This window comes from Neopelma chrysocephalum, unplaced genomic scaffold (genome assembly GCF_003984885.1).
Source record: "Neopelma chrysocephalum unplaced genomic scaffold, ASM398488v2 Primary Assembly neopelma1_59, whole genome shotgun sequence".
NCBI lineage: Eukaryota > Metazoa > Chordata > Aves > Passeriformes > Pipridae > Neopelma > Neopelma chrysocephalum.
In genome coordinates this window covers 2,050,143-2,070,335 of record NW_020897714.1, presented here as the reverse complement: position 1 = coordinate 2,070,335, position 20,193 = coordinate 2,050,143, and the positions used below count along the sequence as shown (strand labels likewise).

Genomic DNA, 20,193 nt, shown 5'->3' with positions numbered 1-20,193 from the left:
CACAGGCCCCTGCAATTCCACTGGTAATTCTCCTCTTGTTCTCTAATAAGTCATTGATTATGTCTTTTCCTTGGCCTCTTTCACCCATTATTTATCTATAAAATTACTCTTCTTCTTTTCTATAATAGTTTATACAACATTTATGAAAGTTGATGAATTTTCAGCAAAGGACTTTGTAAAAAGTCACCAGGGCTTATAATTCAGTTTTATTGCCTTGGTTTATTGTTTGTTTTTTTAATTACCATCTTTAAATTACTAATTCCAATATGTGAAATCTTATTTCATTTTCCCTTAATGATTTAAAGGTAAACGAGACTTGGAGGAACCACCACCTACTGGTATGTAAGTAAAGTTGTTTCACTAATGAAAAACACCTCTAAAATAGTCAGCATTACATGAAGATTTAATATATACTAAATTTAGTGTGAGTAAAACAAAACAATAAAGCCAGTTTATCAGCAAATATAGAACAATCCTTATACTGTTACCTCTTTACAGTCTTTTACAATTGGCTGCATCATGGTAAGGTCCTGATGACTGCCACCCATAGCACTGCTTGTACTCTTGTTTCTCGCATGGCCTTTCTTAAAAGGAGTTTTTCCACCAGACTGAAACTCCTTAGTTGGAGACGTTGGTGAAGTAGACAGTACGAGTGTTTTCAATGCTGCTACTTCAGCCTGGAGGACATCAATCTTCAGGAGGGTGGGGGGAGATAAAGTCATTAACAAACAAAAAAATATATTAGGCTAAGAATATGTTGAATCAATTAACAAAATCTCCAGCTATCTTGGTTCAAAACAAGATGCCATCTTCCAACAATACTAGCACACAGATGTCTATGCAATTGCATACTGTAGTAACACTCACTTCCTACGCACCATGCTGGCTATCTGACATGATGCTAAAACAGCCTGTCCATGTGTGTTAGCCAAGAATATGTCAAGCAACACCAAACAAATTTGTATATATTCTAATATAATGTATACAGGTAATGTTCTATCTATATCTTTATGATTCATGCTTTAGAGAAAAGACAAAGCAAGCAAGCTAGAAAAAAGCTCACCTTTCCTTGTGCTTCTTTTAACTGTTTTTCTGCTGCAGCTTGTTTGACATTTGCTTCTTTAACCATTTTGTGTGCTTCCTATAAAAAATGTTTATCTAGTGTAAATGCCTCACACAAATTTATGAAAAATCCAACAACTAAGGACATACTTTTGCTTCACGGAGACTACTTGTGAATATTAAGTTGTGCAATAGTCTGAAATAAAATAGTTACATTAAAAAAAACCCTACAAATCTATCATTTGGATTCATCACTGGCCCACCAAGTTTCTTCCCCTTGGTCCCAAGTCCAGATTCAGAAATTCAGCAACTCCACCCACCCCCCTCCAGCAGGAACAATACCTGCCATGAACACCAGGCTCCAGTCACGCTTCAGTGGCTGACAAGTCAAGTTCCTTGACCGCCAGGGAAAGACTGAACCAGTAGCAACAAAAGCAACATGGGCACAGTAGCACATTCAAAAAAACTTCTACCTTCTTCTAACCAGAATAACCAGTTTTAGACAACTGTAAACTTCTGCATGAAGGAACCAGTCAAACAACTATGAAGTCTAAATTCTTGCCATTAGCAAAACAGACAAAGCAACAGCATAAAAACAGTTTGTCATTTAATAAACATTTCTTAAGTAGAACAGAAAAAGCACTAAAAAAACAATCCAAGTAAAGAAACAAGGCTAAGCCAATAAAGAAAAAAGCATAAAAGGACAGAGTTTTTTAAACATCCTTTTACCTCATACCTTTAAGCCTTTTGTCTGTATAATGTATTTGCTTAGGCTCTGATCCAGCAATTTGCACCTATGATCAGATTACTGTTCTCATGTGATACTTACTGAAGGCAACAAAAATTGAAATATCAGAGCCACCAACTAAATTACTTGGGATAGGATGCTTTTCATATCTGTAAAGCGCCTAGCACATCTGGACGCTATATAAATAAAACAAAAAAGTTTGTACATCATCATACCAAGAGATCTGGCTCCCACTGGCATACAACACAGCTGTGTAATATGGGTTTGTAAAATTTTCTTAAGTAACAAGACACATGCAGGAATGGGAACATACACATTTATACAATGTGTACAAATACATTTAACACTGATCATGCAGTTTCTGCTTAGTGATGCACCTTTGAAAGCAAAGCATGTTACTGTGCTATTACAGTGTAATAACGTATTATATGAATCCAGCTGTGCAAAACAAGTCTTGATCCTCCACTGGGACGCATTAATATAAGCTCTAGCATATCCACTTACATGGTTGCTGAAATTAGTGGGATTCAGAATAAAACATGATTTCAAGGGCTGTAGATCCCAGTGCAAAAAAAAAAAAAAAATCAATAAACCTCACCACTGTGTCTTGTTAGGGCCTCTTAGTAAAATCAAATCACAAAATAAAACTCAACATGCCTGTAACAGTCTGAACAATGCAAATTTAACCTATTATTACTAATACACTATATTTCAAACATAGTTTTAACAAACTGACACATTGTTCTAAGTTATGAAATGTCATAAAAATAAAATTTCACTGATAATTTTATTTTTATTCCTCTACAGTTAAAAATCTGCCCAATATTTTTCTCTCCCTCAACATACACAGGTATTTGTGCTAAAAAGTACCCTTCCAGTCTACTATTTGTTTTTTACACATAGGAACTGCTTAATATTTTAAGTAAACTTGTCCTGCCAGGATGATGAAACAAAACCTATAGAGCAGTTTTTAATTTGATTTTTGCATGTCAGTATTTTCAAGCTTCTTCATAGCACTCTTATACCAATACAACATATAGATTTAAACACTGTTTCTAAAACATATCTAATGTTGTATCTTTATGCATATGCTCAAAGCCAATACTTTGGATTTAGTAAACATATAAATCATCCATAGATTATGAAATTTATTCTGACAATTAAAGAAATCACAATTTAGGTCTGAGGCATTCCTACATATATTCCCAAGATAAAATGAGAAGTGATCGTTCTTCAAGTATGGATTTAGGATTTTTTTCTGTATAATGCAATCTCACAATCTTTGCTGGTACTACTGCTGGTCCTACTTAAAGTTCAGGCTTCTCACTTGGTAACCAGGTTTCACCCTGGTTCATCATTCAGTACTAATGTTTCTTTTCAAGTTTCTGGGTGTAGCATGCTGCCAGACCCAAAATTCAGAAGCTGAAAACATGGTTAAGTTATGTACTTGCAACCTCCATTGATCTGGAACTACGTTATTTTTTTATTTAGTCACCATAGCAACCCCAAATTTAGCTCTTATCTAGATAGCCTTGTTGTCAGACAGAGAAGCTGTCTCAAAATAGTTATGCCAAAAAATAAGCTGATATATTTTCCTTATTTTCTTCATTTTGTGTCTAGGCGGATTGACAAGCTCAATAAGATGTCTCTCATATAAGTGAAAAGTCTGCTGCTTGCTCTTAAGCCTCTACTTCAACACCCAGGTCTTCAGAACACAAATCCCTTTATAAGCTTATTGCAGAAAAATTCAGCACATAATATACTGGTTCTACATAAAACATCTGGCTCAGCTTCCCTTAAGGATATCACATTGAAGACTCCAACAAACCTCAAACAGACTAGCTGTAAGTTCTTCCAATTCCTGTCCAAGTTGATCTCGCACTTTAGAAAGCCTTTCACATTCTTCATCTTTTAACTTCAGCTCCTATGGAAAATTGAAAGTTATTTATTCTGACTTAAGAGTAGTAATTTGGCCTTTTAAAGCTAATACCAAAAGAGAGGGGGGGACAAAAAGAAAAAAACAAATAATCAGAGGAGCATAAAACCTTTGCTAAACAAAGCCTTTCAAAATATTCATCTTAACACTAAAAACAATTAAGTTAATGCTATGCATATACAGCTATTTCTTCCTGCTGTACAGAAATATACTAGGCCAATCTAAAGTATCCCTTAGCTAAACATCAACATTTCCAAAATTCTCTGAAGTAAAAAAAGCTTTTTTCCTGAAACTATGAAAGACTAAATTCACTTAAAATATAGATCAAATTCATTATTGAGACAGACAGAACACCGGTTCTGTCTAGTCATTCCTTAAAGATAAAGTAATCCTTTTTAAAAAATAAAAAAAACCCCAAATTTAAAAAAAAAATCAAAAAGCACTGTCTCAAGACAATCCCCAATTCTAAATAAATTTTAAAATATATTTTACTATAAATACTCTATCCTGAATATCTCCTCACAATGAATACAATTACAAAATCATACTGTAATTATATCCTTGCTCTTGTTTATGCAGATATATAAATAAAACTAAAGCAACATAATGAAATTCAAAATGCTGTCTACACCACTGAAATTTGAGCAAAGGTCTGACCATTACCACTTTTACAGTAAGATTTTAACACAGATTTGGCAATATAAGGGTTAAACATGCCCAATCTTATCTGTATTGAGGAGAAAATGGGATAATTTACAGAGAAGTACAAAAAGGTTGACAAGAAATTTGAAAGAAAAGCTCTTCTCCCCTTCCCCAACCATTAAACCCTGGAAACTCTTGCAGAAAGAAAGGATGTAGAGAAAAAGTAAAAGAAAGAAAAGCAGCAGACAGCCAATTCTGACCTTTCAAACTTTTTTTTTGCCTTAACTCCCTTCCCACTCCCATTCAGCTCTTCCTCCTCTTCCGCCTGCCAAGATAGCTATTACACTGCTGTCGCTCTTGAAATGCAAGACCCTGTCACTGATAGGTTAAAGACTTCAAATACAATCTAGCGATGATTTGCTCTGAAAGCCTCCACAAGACAGCCAAGAAAACATCTGCCTTCAGAAAACTCTGGAAGGCCAGTCACTAGAGAGTCACAGAAAAAGGCCCAAATGGCAGCTTCCCATGTGTTTTGGGGAGGTGGTCAGTATTTCTCCTAAAGTCTTCATGACTGAAGTAATGTGCACACAACACTGTGCGAAACTGCATCTTGCCTTGGAGCATGCCAATACTAGTTCTTGCTCTCCATTTCTGCAGTGAAATGGGCAATTGATCTTTCTGTAATGTGAAGGGTCCTGTTTGAGTTCAGCTCCTAGATTTGACAAGTGCTTAAGGACTCTGCTAGGCTCACTTGGTATCAAATGTATTATTTCACCCTTCTTTTATTTGGTTTCAACTTCAGACATTTTGATTGATTTTTAGTCTAGTTTGTTTATCATTTGGATTTTTTGCTTTCCATATGCAACCTTTTAACTATTTTGAAAGGCATCACTTAATTGATGGGGGGTTTTCCAAACAAGATATTTCTCAAATAGTACTCAACTCTTACTCACTAGCTACAATTCTGTGCAGTGACCTATCCCTTTCTTCCTCAAAAAAAAAAAAAAAGAAAAGGTGGCAGGAAAATAGCTACAGATGGAGGCATGAATATAAAAAAACGACAATTAAGAAAATGGGAAAGAAAAGATGTAAAAGAGAGGGAAACAAAATTTAATTTTGTGTTGGTTCAAAGCATTTCCCAAATAAAGTATGGTTCTTAATCAGGAAATGAAAGATTCTGATGAAAAATGCTTAAAGCTCAAGTTTCAACTTTTCCTATAAATGCAGAGAAAACACCAATACATTTCCTTTGGCTTACTTCACTGATTTGTGAGGATGATGCTACATACACATCAATATGTCTTAAAAGGAGGTTATATTAATATTCAGGTCAAGAGTTATCAAACTAACAATGAAAGTAAAACTACCTCAGGTTCACTTCTGGGCTATCACTCCCAATACACTATTTACACAAAACAGTTACCATTTTGCCTGCAACCAGAAAGATTAGGAGGGATTAGATTAAAATTTAGGCAGATGAGTAAAGTTACTTAACAAAAACAAAAGGACAACACCAGGTAGTCTACTACACACGGCTGCTTAGCTGGATTTGTCACATATTGGGCAAGTTCCCATGACATGATTCAGGAGAAGCATAATATAATACATTACTTTTGTCAAGCAAGTTTAAGCTCAGGTTTTTAGGCAGGGCTAAGCAAAAAGCTTAGCAGTTATTGGAAACTTTACTACTGCCTGTGTCAAAGTCATTACTGAAGACTTCTCAGCCATACCCAAAAAAGCAGCAGAAAAGACAACTCTGTGTGCTAGACTAAGCATCAATGCTGCAGTCCTTTCACACAATACTGTTTTGAAAAAACATGATGAACTATTATAAAGCACACTACAAATATTCTCACTGAAGTAGGCAATAAAAAAATTTAACTAGCATGGAAAAAAAATATCTGTACCAAAGAGTCATGTTGTTGTTTATTTCACTTTGATCTTCTCAAACAGACTACAGGGTAGGTCTTTAAAAAGAACCAGTGAGATAAGAAATGCAAATTACTGCTTCAAAACCATTCACACTTTAAATTCTAGAAAGAAGATCATCCTACATCTAATTCAGCAATTTAACCAAGTCAGAACCAGATGCATAATACCAAGGAAAGAACATTTTCTACAGATATCACCTAAATTCTGAACTGTGGGATACTACTGAATTCTGAAATTGTCAAAAAAGTAGAGTGCATTCCTATTTGACTCGTCTTCACTCAGCACACAAGTTAAATGAGCTACATAAAAAACAGTCCATTGCAACCACATTCACAAGGGTATTAAATGGGACAGAAAGTCCAGCATATCTTTCCAGAGTTAGTAGAATTTCACAAACTACGGAATTATCATTTTATGGCATGGGTAAAATGCTTCTATTTTGCTTGCATGTAGTCTTCTACTTGGCTGAGAAAATGTCTGGGCCTACAGTACACTTCAACAGCACTAGAGGTGTGGAAACCAAAAACTTTCATCACTCAAAGACAGACAAGAACTGCTCAAACACCTTCAGAGAACCAACACATCTTTAACAATCACAAGCCTGTAGCCTTACAATTCAACTACAACTGGATTTTTAGAAAAGCTTGAAAGCATATTCTTAAGTGGAGTTCTAGAGCATTCTCATTTTTATTGTTTGTTAATTTATAAGCAAATAACAAGGAAAAAATTTAAAATGCTGAATGTACTGTATAGTACATGGAATTCCTGGGTAGTTATTGTGAACCTGTTTATTGATTAATCCATGCAAAGTTTTAAAAATGACAGGTTTTACTGCAGATCTGAAGACATAAGATCAAATTGTAACACTCAGTTTGTTTCTGAGATGAAGAATGCATACAGAAATCAAAGCCTTTGAAGGAAAAATCTTGGTCTCAAAATCAAGTTCTCAAACTATTGACTGAAATTGACAATACCACATTCTATACTGTCACCTCTTTAACAAGAATCACTGTATCAGTGTGGAAAAAAACCTCAATTTAACTCTATAAGGAAAATACCAGTAATTCACATTTCCATTACAAAAAGTCAAACTTGTTTTACTTGTTACCAACAAGTGTACAGATCTTACTCTAAAGACCATGGGAAGCATGAAAACTAAATACATTATTTGCACCCAGCATCTCCAGTAGAGTGCTCTGTCCTCATCAAAGAGCGCTAACCACCAGTGACACCCAAATCTCAACTCTCCAAGAGAAAACATATCAACACAGAAACCCAAGTTTCTTTCTATAGTCATGGATGACATCAATGTATTGACAGTAATAACTTTGGGCCCAATCACACAAAAATTCACAGAAAACATGACTACAAACTGCTACAAAAACTGCAAGCAAGCTGTCCAAAATGCATGCAACGTGCTGGTCAAGCCAGACGAAAAGGAAAAGGTATTCCTTTCCTAGGACTCTCTTAAGTCTGTACATCAAGAAATACCATATACCAAAATACCATTCCTATTCTCTCTGAAGCTATTTACATGTGGTTGACCTATCTTCAGTAACCACAGTGACATAGCTCAATCCAAACATGGCAGAAAAAATGCAAATGCATAGAGACATGAGGAGATAAAGTTCCAGGCATTGAATCACTAAGCCTTTTGACAGCTTCTCAATTTCCCTGATGCTCTTTAAAAGGGCAATGAAACAAGGAGAAAGGTCCAGATCATCTAAAGCAAAGACTACTCAGTTCCGCTTTCAGAACATGGCCAGAAATTAAGACTTCAGTGAGAAAATAAGCAAAAAATAATCTGAATTGTCTCAAAGATTGAAAATAGCTACATCATTTTAATTAGGGAGAATTTTAAAGGCAAAATTATGTAAACTGTTATATGTTCCACTAGTACAGAATACTGCCCTGCTCTTACCTCTGACACAACCCTTCTCCCAATCTTATGACATGATTTGATGTTGCAACTGATCTAGATTGAAGTAGAAAGTATAGTTTTCTCTGATGAAAAAACAAATTTTTGAAAGACTTTTTAAATTAACAATTTTGCTAGCAATGCTGTTTATTTTGAAAAGTCTGTAGTCTTAAGAAACACAAGGTATACACAAAGGAGAGAAAAAAAGAATATTTATTCTATTCCTGAATAATTTATTCAGGAACCATATTTAAATGCCTAACAATTATACATCATACATACATTATCTAATATAAAAACAAGAGAGCACATTAAGAAAAAAGTTGCACTCCAAAAAAAGACATGAAAAAAAAAATCTTCAAAATTTCCATTTCCTTTCTAGTTCCCTTTCTGATCACAACTGCAGTAATTTAAAACCAATCTTTGATGTATATTACAATCATATAAAGTTAGGGTAGAAAATTCAGAACAAATGAAAATTGCAAAATAGCAAATTTGCATTTACTTTGTTCACTCCTGGGAAATCTGCAGCCTGCAAAGTTTCCAGGCTCAATAAGCTCAACAAAATTCAAGTGCAAATTGTAAATCTCATTTTTCTTACTGTTCCTAATAAACAGCATGGAGAATTACAGAGAATTTAAAGCCATTAAGCTACATAGAGACACTACCTATTAATTACATCCCTACAGGTTTTGAACTGAGTACTCATTGATGAAAGTGAATATACTTCAAAATAAAACTTTAAAGATTTCATGACACATAAGTATCACAGGGTGGATACTGCACTATGTGAACAGCCATGACTTTTGAAAGAAAGAAACCAGAGATGAATTAGGGATAGAAATAATTAGTCCTCACACAGGAAGAGGAAGAAAGTAGATATAACAGAAGGAATAGGGTTTATTGTTGTACAGTCTGTACAGATTCCTGCTGTGATTGTGCAGTTCTGAAACAGTGTAAGTTTAGAAAGACAAGCAGACAAAATGTAAGTTACCCATCCAGTATAACACTGTTAAGAATCACGAGGAGCTGAGAATTAGCAAGAACTTTGACATCAACAGTCCCAAGTTAGCGCTGAATTGCTTTTGTTAAGACCACCCAAAGTTTGAAAATACCTAATATGCAGTTAGTATGTCCTAGCAGCCTTCAAGCCATTTCCTTCAAAACAGCCTCAGCAAATTTCAGTGTGAAATAGGAAACATTTCAATCTCTAAGAGACAAAGTGGTATACACTGTAATAGGATTTTCAGATAATTCCAAGGTAATAGTAGCAGGTTTGTAGCCAGTTGTGGTTTTCAAGTACATAAGCTGTAATTTGGTATACTGTAAGGAGCCAGAAGAGTTTTTCTAAAGTTTAAACATTAATTTGTTCTTACTTTCTAAGGTTCCAAGTTTAACTGCTAAGATTATATGTTCACATGCAAGGTCCTCAAACTTAGCTAATGCTAATGTTTTCTTTCAGTGGTCAAAAGCTAACCAACACACACATTAGCAAAGGAAGCCACTATTCAGCAATAGAACAATCAACAGAAGAAGTGATGTCAGAACCCATATTTAAGATTCACATTAACAAGGGGAAATGCAACTATGACAGAAATGATGACTGCATCCAACGAGATGAGGTAACAGAGGAAAACAAGTTCAAACACAAGATAAGATGAGCTTAAATCTAAGCAAGGATGGAATCCCTTAGAGGAGACGAAGGGGCACAGATACAAATAGCACACATACTAACAGCACAAAATCTACTTAAAAGTTTGAGAACAGAGGAATGTTAAAGTGATAAATAATGGCTTTGCATTTATATAGCACCATCCAACCAAACAAGACAAAGCGCTTTACAAATATTAATGAATTGAGCCACCGTGTCTTCAAAGGTATCCATATTCAGTTTCAGGTGTGGTGTAACAGTACTCTAAAGAACACCAGTGACATCTTTATTGCTTCTTTCCTATGCAGGTATTCCCCTCTGAAACATCCCTGTTTCTAAAGCATTTATAAATTCCATTAAACATGCTAACTTTTATACTTTAGGAGAAAGAAGACTCAAAAGGTATATAATCAGCCAGTGAATACTTATTCACTAACAGCAGAATGACAGAAAATTACTCCTGTTCTCAAATGTCAGAATGAAGGAATGGCCTACATTTCAAAGAGAAAGTGTGTTTAATAAGATATTGCAGGAAAATCCTCCATGGCTAAGTAGCAGCAGCAGCACTAGAAAAACAACATTATCAAGGAATAATTCTAAGTCATCAGCACTGCACACATTAAGAAAACTTTACATAAAATAATTATATCATAATAAATCTATAAGAAATGAGTAGACTTCAAGTGTACCTTCTGGCCCACCTATCATTCTGCAATATTAGAAACACTTTGAAGAGAGAAAAAACGGGAGGAAAAGACAACAAACCTTACCCTCTGAGCTTTCGCAAGTTCTTCTTTCAATCGCTCATAGCCCTTTTCTCTTACTTCCAGTACAGATGGGCTCCGTAAGTGAGATAAACTGTCTGTACTCAACCCAAAAATATCTTCGTTTCCTTCAGCAACATCTGCTACTGTAGCACCCTGCAAAAACTCTCTCTCTACGTTATTGCTCTCCTTCCTGGCATTATTGTGATTGAATGACCCACTCTGGGGTCCAGAGGTAGAACAAAGTACTGCGTCGGTAACATTGATGCTGTAAAGAGAGCAATATATTTTTTTATTTATATAATACATTAATAATAAATATTTTAGAAATGGCAGTAGTGGTGTTGAATGTATAATTATGGGCATGATTTAATATTACATAATTGTAAGTAATCTTAAAATTTTATCTTTAATAAAGCAAACATCTTATATGCAACAAATATCAGCAATTTAAATAAAAAGACACACGGAATTTACCTGACACCTGATAATTCTCCACAATTCAGTTGTCTGGGAGATGAATAAACAGGTTGTGTAGGGAGGTCAGAAACACTTAATGCATTGGGTTGGATTGGCGTGGAGGACACAACAGAAGGATGTGGTCGGTAGATGACACTGGGTGAGGTAGTTTGTTCCTGAGTCCCTGGCTCATTTACCCCAAGAAGATCTGGTGTAGTAGGCGAAGCAAGGTTCACTTCATGAAAGCCTTCCAAGGGATCACTGGCCATAATAAAAGCCTCATCATATGAAACCCTGAATGAAAGAATCACATTATCAGAACGCAAACAGGAAATACTTAATTATATCCAACAGCTATCTGAATTAAAAAAACCACTCAAATATGTTCAGAATAATTCATGACAGAAAGGAAACTGTGGACTATTCTTGCAAAAGTACGAACTTCAAACACCAAAAATGTTTTTTTCCACACATTGCACTGTTGATCTAAAAGCAGACTGCATCTAAATGGGACGACAAAATCAAGAACACATACTACATCATAAAACAAAGTAATCTTTAATATAGCCTAGAGCTGTTTTGTATCAAAACAAATATATTTCATTCATGAAAGCAGGGGAGACCTGGGAATTAGTGAAAAAAAAAATTAAACCGAAAGCTTCCATTTTTAATCTCAATGAGGCAAATAATCTAGGACAGAAATCAGCGAACCTTTAAATAAATTACAGTTCACAGTAGTTTTGTTTAAATTACTCATCTAAATTTTGTAACAGTTCACTGAAATGACAGACTTTGCCAATAAGACTTCTTGTCAAGTATGATGATGTAAATTTAATACATCACACAATTAAGTGATCATGACAATTGTGAAGAAGTATCATACCAAAAATATATTATAGGCAAAAAAGTACTATGAATTGGCAATTTAACTGACAATATCTTTCAATTTATTTTTTAATTACATATGCTTTTCATAAGATCAACAGAAAACAAGTACAGCACATGGATATTACAAGCCCTATTTTCCATCAGTTTATCAGAGATGACAAAAGTCTTTGCATAATTCAAAACTTAAGTTGGAAGTAGTATGGAGAAATCTGTGAAGCAATTACTTAGCAGTGCTTGTACACTGCAAAAAAAACCCAAAACATTTTCCATGTTATTGAAATACAGAAGAGAGAAAATTCAGGCTTCAAAAAGGTACTTAACATGCAAAAAAAGAACTGTGCATCGAAACAAAATAATACATTGCATTTTACAGAGAAAGTAGTTTGGATATTATATTGGAAAACACAAGGCAGGGAGAAGATCTAGAAAGCTGACAGTCAAAACCATGAAGAGACTGTAACATCAACTTACATGTACATTCAGTTCATGAGCTACTTCATAAAACACACAGAAAACACCATGAATGGAATCCCCAAATTACATATGAAGTAGTGGTTCAGTCACATTAATACTTTCTGGTCATCTTAAGCTCAAAGAACACTGTTCAAAACTGTTCTGAATCTCAAGGATTGTGGTGTGTATTTACCAGTGCTAAACAAGTAACTTTACCACACTGGTAGGCATATGTGGAAGAAATTCAATTGTTCAGATAGCAAGAATATGTTATGAATTTTTCTCTCTGTTAATTCCTCCCAGGAAAAAAAAAGAAAACATCAGGTCCCCTCTAAGAAACTGCCCAGACTTAAGGGACAAAAAGGACCTTACATGAATAAAAAGGGACATTTTGGGTCAGGGTTTTTTTCTGCAGAAAATTTTATGCAGAAATTTATTTTGAACTATCAGGACCAGTTGCACAAACATGATTCACGCATAAAAACACTGTCACAGTTTTGCGCTTTGGAGCTTTTCTACCATATCATGGCCAGGCTTCGCGAACGAAGATTTGGGAAGGGCTCTACCCACGTTTCTTGCAAGCGCGTTGGTGGCTAAAAAGGCCAATACGAGAGAGGCATGTCCAGTTGCAAAAGACACAACAGAAAGACTCCTTAGGTGGTATATTCTGCAAGGCACGATTCTTTCTGCGTTGTCTTTTCTCCTCAAGGGTGATCCTGCGTGCTTGCTCAAAAGTATCAGCAGCGTTATAAATGGTTTGTCTCCAGGCCTCCCGATTGGAGGCCAGAGTAGACCAGTTATGGTGATCAATATGCCCAAGGCTGAGTTGTTGCTTCAGGGAGTCCTTAAACACAGAAGTTAAAAGATTACTTTTGAATTTAAGTAACTTCGGCAAATATTGCTGTTTGTTTTCATTATAGTTCTTCTTAACTATTAGAAGTATTATAATTACATGCTCTACCTGATGATACGGCTTGTTGAGTCAACAAATTAAAATAAAGGGACTGACAGAGCTACAGGACATTTTTTCAAAGTTAAATTTCAAGAATAGTGCAACTATTCCATGTCATTATTTTACATTTAATAAGCTAAAATACTGCCATCTTGAAAAACTAAAAATGGCAGAAACAGGTCTTTATAGTTCATCATCCCAGTTGAAAAATATCCATCTTGCAGGTCTCAAAGTCAGGTTCACATCTACACAAACATATTCCCTTTCTATGTTTCTACCACTCTCCTCTTTTTTGACCATCAATTAAGCTGTACCCAACACCACTATACCAGCAACAACACCAAAATGTCACTTCCAATTCCTGATTCTTTGGATTCCAGTCCTCACCATTAACAAAAGACACAGGCTTCTGAACAGGGATGTGGAAAGGCTGCCTGGATAGATGCCTTGCCTTTTCTAAGTCTACGGCACCTGGGAAAGTGCACCCAAATCCACACAACAGAAGATTAAGACCCGGTTGAGAGCAAAACAGGAACAACTCTTCTGCCACATATTCCACTCTGTTGACTAGTTTCTATTTCAAGTTTGAAAGACACATTCCTAGCTGCCCTGAAAACTCACAATCTCCCTTGATATTCAATAGAGGTACCACAGAATTTCACATCACTAATACCACTGATTGTTTTCAGTTGCATATCCTGTTGGGCTGAACTCTGCCATGCAAGTTTTTTTTCCAAAAATTGTTTTTTAGAAAACACTTTTTCCAAGTTAAAAAAAAAAGGCTCAGGAAAAGCTTATTTGCTGGTTTTTAATGTATTTTACTATTTCTGTACAAACCTTACGGCTATCTGTTTGGAGTAAATACTTTAGGTATATTGAGTAAGCAACATGCTAAAAGATGCACCATTCTATATATTTGTGATAACAGACACAAATTCAGCTGAATTATGAAGTGCGGGAGGTCATACTGGCTCACACAGAGGAAAAACCTTTGGAAGCCTGCTTACTATCTTGCAAATGTTCAAATGCATTTCTAGCTGTCCCTCTAGACCATCACATCAATTTATGATAAGCAAAATATCCTGCAGTATTTTTAACAGAGGAAAAAAAATAGCTCAAACCAAAAAGATTATGGAATTTTATTCACGACTATCACTCTGCTTGTACATTAAAGATCAATCTCATCCTAAAGGCAAGAGATTTATGAGTAATTAAATCCACGCATAACTTCTCAGCTATCAAAAACCAAGCTCTTTCTGATACAGTAAGTAAAAAAAGTTATAAAAGTTATTCCTGGAAGAGCTGAAAACAAAGTCCCTCAGCTAAGCTTTTCCCATAGCCAGTCAAATGGGCAGTCATAAGCAAGCCATCTATGTAAAACACTTTCCACTTACAACTTTCTTCTTTCCTAGCATTACTTCTCACTAGGCAGTGAGCAGGCAGAAGCCCTGTACACCACCCAGACAAGACAAAGAAGCCCATATCAAATATCTCAGTTTCAAGACTCACCAACACCATTAGGCTGTTACCAAGGCACCAGCTGAAGACACATTACACCTTAATGAAACCAAACATACATACAGAAAGCCAGGTGGTTCTAAAAATAACAGCTCTCTTTTGGGAAAAGAATTCTTCAAAGTTATGGTAAGCAAAAGATTAGAGGCTTCCTTAAGACTTTGTGGGGTGGGAATTCATATTATTGATTAAGGCAGCAATGAACAGCCTTGCTGTGAAGGAACATGAAGCAAATGGTAAGTGGAGAGCCTTACTGGGAGCCAAGCTGACAGTGTGTAAAAAAAACAGTGTTGACACAGCACTCTTTGGTAGTAGTTCTGCGCTACTGTGAACAAAAGCTGATACTCTGAGGTTTCAGGGCAGCCTACTTAGTAAATGAAATAATGAATTTTCTTAATACTTTTTCTATCATGTTAATATGAGGTGAAAGCTTGGATTTGCATTAGTGCCTACAAAACACATTTTTATCTTTGTTGATATAATTTGGATCACATAAAAAAATCAAGTACCATAATAAAGCAGGATGGAACAACAAAATAAATTAATTTCCTTATGCTTTCATCTGGAAATAACGCAAATTTGGTGGGAGCTGTCAAAATGTTGTAGCTTTTTATTACTTCCACTGCCGACTAACCACATAACTTCATAAGGAAACTATACTCAAATCTGTTATTTTATCTAATAGTAAACTAAAACGTACTACAAAGACATCAATTTATCAACAGTCAGCTTAACACTTCCTATAGCTTCTAACAGGAATCAAGAACCATAAACATTTTCAACAGCAGTGAAAACAAAATGCTTAATCTAATTTTTCTATTATTCTAAGAGGAGTTTAGCTACTTGACTGAATCAAACCACTCAATAACTAAATACTAAAAAGCTCCGTAAAAAGCAGTAACTTGTTGTGGTTTGTTTCCTTTTAAAAAATAAGAAAAAATTGTTGAAAACCACTTACTACAAACTCTGGAGTTTGTCTTTCACAGCCTGCTTTTAAATACAAGACATCTTGAAGATGACAACTCTGAACAATCTGGTAACCGTTACAGTCTATTTAAAAGCAATGCCAACACCAAACATTTCAGGCATCAGAAATCTCATTTTTAGTTTTGATGGTAAAATGTACCATCACAACAGAATGACTACCTGCTCAAGTGAAAAAAAATCCCATAAGAAAAAGTTAATGTTTCTAAATATTTTGATGAAGAGTAAATTGTAGTTGGCATTTATCAAAAAAGGTGCCTATTAGCTAGAGTGGTTTAATCTCCATGCAACAGGCCTTTCAAAAAGTAATAGTCCCAAAGACTTCATTTGTTAGACTCCTATGTCTGCTTCAGTTAATTTGGGAAGGGTCAGGAAAGTGGATTTTTTTGTAGCAGTTTCTCAAACAGACTGGCATTAGCCCACCACTGGGTCTGCATTCTTCTCAGTGGGTTTAGAAAAAAATATTTTGAAATATTTGGCATTATAGACTCTGGAATATAATATGTTTTAAGCTCTAAAGAACTCGGTAGGGAATTACAGTCATGGACTAATGAATACCTTTTAAAGAAGCAGTTCAATTAAGCACAGTTACTTCACACCTATCAGATGCAAACAGGCAGTTTAAAATTAAAATTGTCGTAAGGCATATATAGGCATTAATTTCAAGTTCAAAACCAATTCAATTACATCCATCCAGTATGAAATACTCATCAGATGTAGGTGCAGGACAAAGAAGTTTGGTGGATTTTTTTTTTCCTAAACTGCTTTATTATTAAGCTCAGCCACAGAATTAAAGCAAGTTTAAACACCATTACTGATGCCAGTTGATTGCATGAACACAATTCAAGATTTGGCATACGAATTTCCTCAAGGTTTGCAAAAAGTAATTCCCACCCTTACAATTTTGCAATTATGACAGAAGTTTCTGCTTCAGGAGCCAAAATACACTTTTTTTTTTTTGAGCTGGTAAGATATGAGAGAAAAGAAAACCATGAACCACTCCATTCAGTCTTTATATATTCTATTTTTATTTACAAGTGACCTTATACCACATATTTATCAATTAGGCAAGATGGTAAATAGAAGGTAAATTTTAAGTTAGGCAAATCTACAGAATTTAACAGCTAGCAAAACTACACTTGGTTCAATGTAAGAATATTTTTCTATGGCATTCCCTCCAGTTTTGTCATATAATGCTATAATGTGGGTCTTTTTCCTATTTTTAACTCTCATGTTAGGCATTCAAAACACTATTTCACACTGTTTTAAAAAAAAAACACATAGTCCACTTGATAGCAAGATTTTATAAAGTTAAAGGGATTTTTGGTTTGATGAACTGATGATTAAAAAAAATCTTTTAAAAACTTTATTATAGATTTATCTTCAATTAGAAAAATACAGGTGCAGACAACAAGTGTCTCTCTTCCAGAAACAAGCAGCACACAAGACTCAATGACCTACATTTATGAAGTGCTTGTGAAACTTACAAATAAACATGGTTTAGAGTCTAGTTGATAGTACACCTCTTACTAGAGACAAAAGTCAGTGCTTTGCAAAGTAGAATGCTGCAAACTTTTATTGTAACCTAACATTCAAAGAATGCTGATCTGTTCACAAAGACTCTCTAAACCAAGTTAATTAAACTGAAAATATGATTCTCTTCACAGATGTTGTTCTTTTTAAGGCAGAGCCTTATCTTGGAAACAACTTCACAATCTCGTCTCAGGTTTAAGCCTGACCACAGTGACTGTAGTGTCATTCTTGCCAAGACTTGGTCCTGAAGACTGATTTTCATTTAACACTGAAAATATTCAGTAAATAAACTTAAGTAAAAGTTATCATGATTTTCATGATGTTGTATCCGCAAATGCATTTCAAGAAATATTTTCTTAATTCATGAAAAAATGGTTAGCATATTATTAAGTGCAATAAAGTCTCTAATACAAGTCTTGACAGTCAAGTTACAGTACTACCATATTTTAAGTGCCACAGTAAAATGGGTCTTAAAAATAAAAATCCAATGTACACATTTATTTTCTGAGAAAATCCATAAACCTAAGTGGAACACTGAGCAATGAGCTCATTGGTATTTTACATCAATTTTTAAATCAAGTCAGTAAAAGCTATGAAGATAGCTACAAGTCTATTATCAAAAGGCTTATTGTGACTCTTCTACAGAAAAAATTCCCCTTTTTAAATATAGTGTAACAAGACAGATATTCCAGTCACAGCTGTGAGGTGCACTCCCATTTGTTATTTATTAAAAGCATAATGAGAACAGTAAATTATTTATTCTTCTTTGCTCACTAGGTAACATTAACCAAGCACAACAGATGAATGACTGCCAAGACACAAATACAGAAGGCCTAACTTTAACGCTTCCCAGAACTTATTAAACAGATCTATAATAAAAACAACAATTAAAATGTTAAAATAAAAAAAATAAAAATAAAATAAAAATAAAAAGCAACAAGATTTCAGGTTTTGTCCTATAGTGAGGAATACAAATATTTGAACACATGGTAGCTGCCCATACATGCTTCTAGTCTGAATAACCTTACATCTGCTTCAAAAGAGAAGCTGATAATTTCACACTTACAGGAATTCTGTGGAAGATTAATTATTTTATCTGTCTAGATCACTGTTTTTGAGACTTCCTAAGAACATGCTTACAAATGAACACAGCGAACAAAATAAGCAACACAAAACTTAATACACTATCTGCAAACAGAACAGTCAACACTCTTAAACTGATGAAAATACTATTGCTTTCTTTCAGCAAGACGAACACCGAGGGCATCATTAAGGCTTTGGCCACTCGGTGTTCTCCTGCTTCCAGAGCCCTGCCACTCTCGGGGAGTTAGTGGAGCATCAGCACTTCGGGGGCACGAATTTCCACACAGCTCATCACTTGAAATCAACTTGTAACGAGAATTTACTTTCTGAGCCTTACTCTCTAAAGTAGCTGCATTAGAAATTAAGGCTAACTGAGATCTGCTACTTAACTACCAGTGCTTACAGTGGCCGGCGACCAGGTATGACCCTCAAAATTGCTCGACAGACTACAAAGCAACCAGAAGCGCTACAGCGGAGCGCAGGTCCACCGCCCCACACCTCCGGTCTCTACCCACGTTGCCCCGGCACCTCTCGAGAGGGGCGAAATCTGCGAACCCCTCGAGGAGCCCTGCCCAGCCCTTCCCTCCCCCCTCTGCCTCTCTCGGCGCTCGCACCTGAACCACTGGCCGCGACGCCGGCCGAGAGGTCTGCGAGCGGAGATGCAGCCTTCAGCTCCAGCTCAGCGTCTCCTCGCACCCCTCCCCTCCTCATTCCAGTCCCTCCCGCCCGGCTCGCCTCCCCGGCGTCCGCCGCCCGCAGTGCCGGGGCACGACAGCGGCAGCTCCGACGCGCCGGCCTCGGGCGTGCGACAGCCCTTTGTCCGCCGCCGGCTCTCCCGGGGCAGGTGCGCCCGGCACTTCCCGGGGCGATCCGCGAGAACTACTTCTGTCCAGTTTTGCCTTGGGCCGCGGCTAGACTCGGGGCCAAGCGCATCCCTGCCGTCGGCTGCCCCTTCGGCGCCCACGCAAACGCCGACGGAGCCGAGAGCGCCCTCCCGCCGCAGATGGACACGACGGCACGGCCTGGGCCGACTCCTGTCCCCACGCTCTTCCAGGCGGGGACCTACACCCCCAAAGCCCGCCAGCGCCCGCTCACGGCGCCCCAGCAAGGGGCAGCGCTCCCCGGCGGCGCCGGCTCCGCCCGCGCAGGCACGGGCTGCCGTAGGCGCGGCCCGGCACGTGCGGCGGCGCTAGCGGAAAGCCGCGCCCCAGGCAGCCGGCCCCCGTTCCCGCAGGTGGGGCCGGGGCCGCGCAGCCCCCGCCGCACGTACCTGCCGAGCCCCGGGAGAGGAGCGGCCGCCGCCGCCGCGCCGCGTCCCCTCAGCCGACCCGCGGGGCGGGGCCGCGCCGCGCGTGCGCATCGCGTGCGCCCCGCCCGCAGCGGGGCGGGGGGCGGGCAGGTGTGCGCGGTCCCGCCAGCGCCCCCTGGCGGCCGGACGGGAGCGTGGGGGGTGACCTCCGTGAGGGGAGCAGGGCCGAGGAGGGAGAATCCCCCGGGCTGCGGCAGGCGTTCCACTCATCGCCTGAAAGGGAGGGTTAAAACATCGCTTCTGTTCAAGGGCAGGCGAGGACAGGGCTGTTAAAAGTCTGAGTATTTTGTTGCCGTGAAGGCAACACAAGGAAGTTAATAATTCTGCGTTTAATGGCATGCAGTAACAGAGGCACGGGATTGCA

General features: G+C 37.3%; 1 protein-coding gene across 2 annotated transcripts in view; it reads right to left on the bottom strand.

The window, feature by feature from the left end:
• Positions 1-19,868, bottom strand: part of RAB3IP (RAB3A interacting protein) — a 32,767-nt gene extending 12,899 nt beyond the window's left edge. The window contains exons 1-6 of one of the 2 annotated variants that reach the window (XM_027679696.1): positions 19,791-19,868; positions 11,131-11,406; positions 10,660-10,921; positions 3,639-3,734; positions 1,064-1,141; positions 489-692 (exon numbers count right to left, since the gene is read on the bottom strand). In XM_027679696.1, the coding sequence (XP_027535497.1) occupies positions 489-692; positions 1,064-1,141; positions 3,639-3,734; positions 10,660-10,921; positions 11,131-11,381 (891 nt within the window). In that variant the 5' untranslated portion in view covers positions 11,382-11,406; positions 19,791-19,868. The remainder of the gene's footprint in view (positions 1-488; positions 693-1,063; positions 1,142-3,638; positions 3,735-10,659; positions 10,922-11,130; positions 11,407-19,790) is intronic. The other variant, XM_027679697.1, reaches the window with a different exon arrangement.
• Positions 19,869-20,193: the final 325 nt, after the last annotated feature.